This window comes from Penaeus japonicus, unplaced genomic scaffold, assembly GCF_977035675.1.
Source record: "Penaeus japonicus unplaced genomic scaffold, GWHDUDI00000001_assembly GWHDUDI00000038, whole genome shotgun sequence".
Lineage (NCBI taxonomy): Eukaryota > Metazoa > Arthropoda > Malacostraca > Decapoda > Penaeidae > Penaeus > Penaeus japonicus.
The window spans coordinates 17,728,044-17,733,043 of record NW_028234440.1 but is presented as its reverse complement, the minus strand read 5'-3'; the positions used below and the strand labels follow the sequence as shown (position 1 = coordinate 17,733,043).

The following is a 5,000-nucleotide window of genomic DNA, read 5'->3' as shown; positions in this document are numbered from 1 at the left end:
GAAAGTGAACCTGAAAATGACGAAAGTTGAGTGTGTTGATCAGAAAGTAGAAATAGGCCTACAGTGATTATGATATGATAGGAATAAACGTACTTTATAAAGGGATTGTGGAGTTTTTCGTTTTATTTTTTATTATTATTATTATTTTTTGAACTAACGACTGTATCCTGAGATATATTAATTGTTTGATTAATCTTGAGTATTTCTTATCTTGTTATCTAGATGAAAAAAAAAACAAAAAAACAGTACAGATCTCCTATCTGAGGTGCTGCTTCAGTGACCTATCATTCGTTTCTACTCTAATCTCCGACCTTGCCTCCCACCTCACGTACCTTCACAATCACCAATCATACCCACCGTTCCAATCTCCAATCACACGCACAGCAAGCACGTACCTTCACAGTCACCAATCACACCCACCGTTCCAATCTCCAATCTCTGACCTTGCCTCCCGCCTCACGTACCTTCACAATCACCAATCACACCCACCGTTCCAATCTCCAATCACACCCACCGTTCCAATCTCCAATCACCAATCATACCCACCGTTCCAATCTCCAATCACCAATCATACCCACCGTTCCAATCTCCAATCACACCCACCGTTCCAATCTCCAATCACACCCACCGTTCCAATCTCCAATCACACCCACCGTTCCAATCTCCAATCACACCCACCGTTCCAATCTCCAATCATACCTACCGTTCCAATCTCCAATCACACCCACCGTTCCAATCTCCAATCACACCCACCGTTCCAATCTCCAATCATACCTACCGTTCCAATCTCCAATCACACCCACCGTTCCAATCTCCAATCACACCCACCGTTCCAATCTCCAATCACACCCACCGTTCCAATCTCCAATCACACCCACCGTTCCAATCTCCAATCACACCCACCGTTCCAATCTCCAATCACACCCACCGTTCCAATCTCCAATCACACCCACCGTTCCAATCTCCAATCACACCCACCGTTCCAATCTCCAATCACACCCACCGTTCCAATCTCCAATCACACCCACCGTTCCAATCACCAATCACACCCACCGTTCCAATCTCCAATCACACCCACCGTTCCAATCTCCAATCACAACCACCGTTCCAATCTCCAATCACACCCACCGTTCCAATCTCCAATCACACCCACCGTTCCAATCTCCAATCACACCCACCGTTCCAATCTCCAATCACACCCACCGTTCCAATCTCCAATCACACCCACCGTTCCAATCTCCAATCACACCCACCGTTCCAATCTCCAATCACACCCACCGTTCCAATCTCCACTCACACCCACCGTTCCAATCACCAATCACACCCACCGTTCCAATCTCCAATCACACACAATCAACCCACCGTTCCAATCTCCAATCACACCCACCGTTCCAATCTCCAATCACACCACCGTTCATCTCCAATCACACCCACCGTTCCAATCCCAATCCCACCCTCCGATCCAATCTCAAACCACACCCCCCGCTCCAATCTCCAATCACACCCACCGTTCCAATCTCCAATCACACCCACCGTTCCAATCTCCAATCACACGCACCGTTCCAATCTCCAACCACCCCCCCCGTTCCAATCTCCAATCACACCTACCGTTCCAATCTCCAATCATACCCACCGTTCCAATCTCCAATCACACCCACCGTTCCAATCTCCAATCTCCAATCACACCCACCGTTCCAATCTCCAATCACACCCACCGTTCCAATCTCCAATCACACGCACCGTTCCAATCTCCAATCACACCCACCGTTCCAATCTCCAATCACCCATCACACCCACCGTTCCAATCTCCAATCACACCCACCGTTCCAATCTCCAATCACCCTAACACCCACCGTTCACTCTCCCCAATCCCAATCACCCACCGTTCCAATCTCCAATCACACCCACCGTTCCAATCTCCAATCACACCCACCGTTCCAATCTCCAATCACACCCACCGTTCCAATCACCAATCCCGATCACCGTTCCAATCACCAATCCCGCCCACCGTTCCATACACCAATCACACCCACCGCTCCAATCTCCAATCACACCCACCGTTCCAATCTCCAATCACACCCACCGTTCCAATCACCAATCACACCCACCGTTCCAATCTCCAATCACACCCACCGTTCCAATCTCCAATCACACCCACCGTTCCAATCTCCAATCACAACCACGTCCAATTCAATCCACCCACCGTTCCAATCTCCAATCACACCCACCGTTCCAATCTCCAATCACACCCACCGTTCCAATCTCCAATCACACCCACCGTTCCAATCTCCAATCACACCCACCGTTCCAATCTCCAATCACACCCACCGTTCCAATCTCCAATCACACCCACCGTTCCAATCTCCAATCACACCCACCGTTCCAATCTCCAATCACACCCACCGTTCCAATCTCCAATCACACCCACCGTTCCAATCTCCAATCACACCCACCGTTCCAATCTCCAATCACACCCACCGTTCCAATCTCCAATCACACCCACCGTTCCAATCTCCAATCACACCCACCGTTCCAATCATACCCACCGTTCCAATCTCCAATCACACCCACCGTTCCAATCACCAATCACACCCACCGTTCCAATCTCCAATCACACCCACCGTTCCAATCTCCAATCACCAATCATACCCACCGTTCCAATCTCCAATCATACCCACCGTTCCAATCTCCAATCACACCCACCGTTCCAATCTCCAATCACCAATCATACCCACCGTTCCAATCTCCAATCATACCCACCGTTCCAATCTCCAATCACACCCACCGTTCCAATCTCCAATCACCAATCATACCCACCGTTCCAATCTCCAATCATACCCACCGTTCCAATCTCCAATCATACCCACCGTTCCAATCTCCAATCACACCCACCGTTCCAATCTCCAATCACACCCACCGTTCCAATCTCCAATCACCAATCATACCCACCGTTCCAATCTCCAATCACACCCACCGTTCCAATCTCCAATCACCAATCACACCCACCGTTCCAATCTCCAATCACACCCACCGTTCCAATCTCCAATCACACCCACCGTTCCAATCTCCAATCACCAATCATACCCACCGTTCCAATCTCCAATCACACCCACCGTTCCAATCTCCAATCACCAATCATACCCACCGTTCCAATCTCCAATCACACCCACCGTTCCAATCTCCAATCACCAATCACACCCACCGTTCCAATCTCCAATCACACCCACCGTTCCAATCTCCAATCACACCCACCGTTCCAATCTCCAATCACCAATCATACCCACCGTTCCAATCTCCAATCACACCCACCGTCCCAATCTCCAATCACACCCACCGTTCCAATCTCCAATCACACCCACCGTTCCAATCTCCAATCACACCCACCGCCCCAATCCCTAATCCCCAATCCCCAACCTTACCTCCCACCTCACGCACCTCCACAATCACCAATCACACCCACCGCCCCAATCCCTAATCCCCAATCCCCAATCCCCAAACACACCCACACAACAAGCACAGCCAGCAAGCACTAAACGCCAAACTCACACGTATCCAATCAGGTATCTGAAAACCCCCGAAGCCACGACCTCGCCCAGGGTGTTAGCGAGCCTCTGGGTGAAGGACATCGGATGGTCGAACGTAAAGACGGGGGCGGGCGAAAAGGACGGGAAGGTCGGGCATCCCGCTATGTCGGCCTGGGGGGCAACGAGGCCGAGCGGGGACACGTAGATGAAGGGGACCTGTGAGGGATATGTATGGGGTGTTAGTGTGTTGGTGATTGAAGGGTCTTCTAATATACGTACACACGCATACGTATACGCATACGCACACGCACGCACGGACACGCACGCAAACGCACGCACGCACACACACACATTAGCATTATCACACAAACACCGTTTTTTTTTTATCTCGTACCAAATCCTCAATCTGAACGAAAACGGATAAAGATAACAACCACAATGATAAGAAACAACAATAGAACAATAACAGTGGTGCCACGACTAATGATAACAGGTAACAACAAACAAAAACAACAACAATAATACACATAATGAGTCTCATAAGCTAAAAAAAACAAAACATAATGAGTCTCATAAGCTAAAAAGCAACAACAACATAATGAGTCTCATAAGCTAAAAAGCAACAACAACATAATGAGTCTCATAAGCTAAAAAGCAACAACAACATAATGAATCTCATAAGCTAAAAAGCAAACAACATAACGAATCTCATAAGCTAAAAAAAACAAAAACATAACGAGTCTCACAAGCTAAAAACCCAGCACCGAAGGGGGCGTATCCCCCCCTCCAACAGTACCTTCAGCTGATGAACCACCGACAGATAGCAGTCCGAGAAGAAGGAAGTGAGGAGCACCACATCAAACTCCTCCTTCAGGAGATCCTGCACCTCGGGAGACGCCAGAGTCCTTAGGCACACGTCGAAGGACCCCTTCATAACTATGAAAGGAGGTGCCATGATATTTCCCGAGAAGGCGTTCGGAAAGTAATCGTGGAGGTCGGCGTCCCGTAAAACGACTTCCCGGATGTTTGGCGTTTCCCTCTTGGGGGCGTAGGGGGTCACCAGAGTCACCTGTGGGAGGGGAAGGGCAGGGTGGTAGGGTGGGAGGGGAAGAGGGAGAGGGAGAGGGTGGGAGGGAAAGGGGAGGGGGGCAGGGTGGGAGGGGAAGGGGAGGGGACAGGGTGGGAGGGGAAGGGGAGGGGACAGGGTGGGAGGGGAAGGGGAGGGGACAGGGTGGGAGGGGAAGGGGAGGGGACAGGGTGGGAGGGGAAGGGGAGGGGACAGGGTAGGAGGGGAAGAGGGAGAGGGAGAGGGGGGGGTTAAGCTCGGATTCGTTTTGGGATGGGTGGTCTTTGTTTATATACGTTTGTTTGTTTGTTGGAGTGTTGTGTTTGTTTGTTTATTTGAGTGTTGTGTTTGTTTGTTTGAGTGATGTGTTTGTTTATTTGAGGGGTTTGTGTTTGTTTATTGGAGTGTAG

The 5,000-nt window shown here is 49.8% G+C and overlaps 1 protein-coding gene across 1 annotated transcript in view; it reads right to left on the bottom strand.

Annotated features, from left to right (window-relative positions):
• The window catches only part of LOC122259012 (UDP-glycosyltransferase UGT5), a 16,322-nt gene that overhangs the window by 9,368 nt on the left and 1,954 nt on the right, over positions 1-5,000 (bottom strand). The window contains exons 3-4 of the mRNA XM_086532810.1: positions 4,321-4,593; positions 3,547-3,740 (exon numbers count right to left, since the gene is read on the bottom strand). Coding sequence (XP_086388936.1) covers positions 3,547-3,740; positions 4,321-4,593 — 467 coding nt within the window. The remainder of the gene's footprint in view (positions 1-3,546; positions 3,741-4,320; positions 4,594-5,000) is intronic.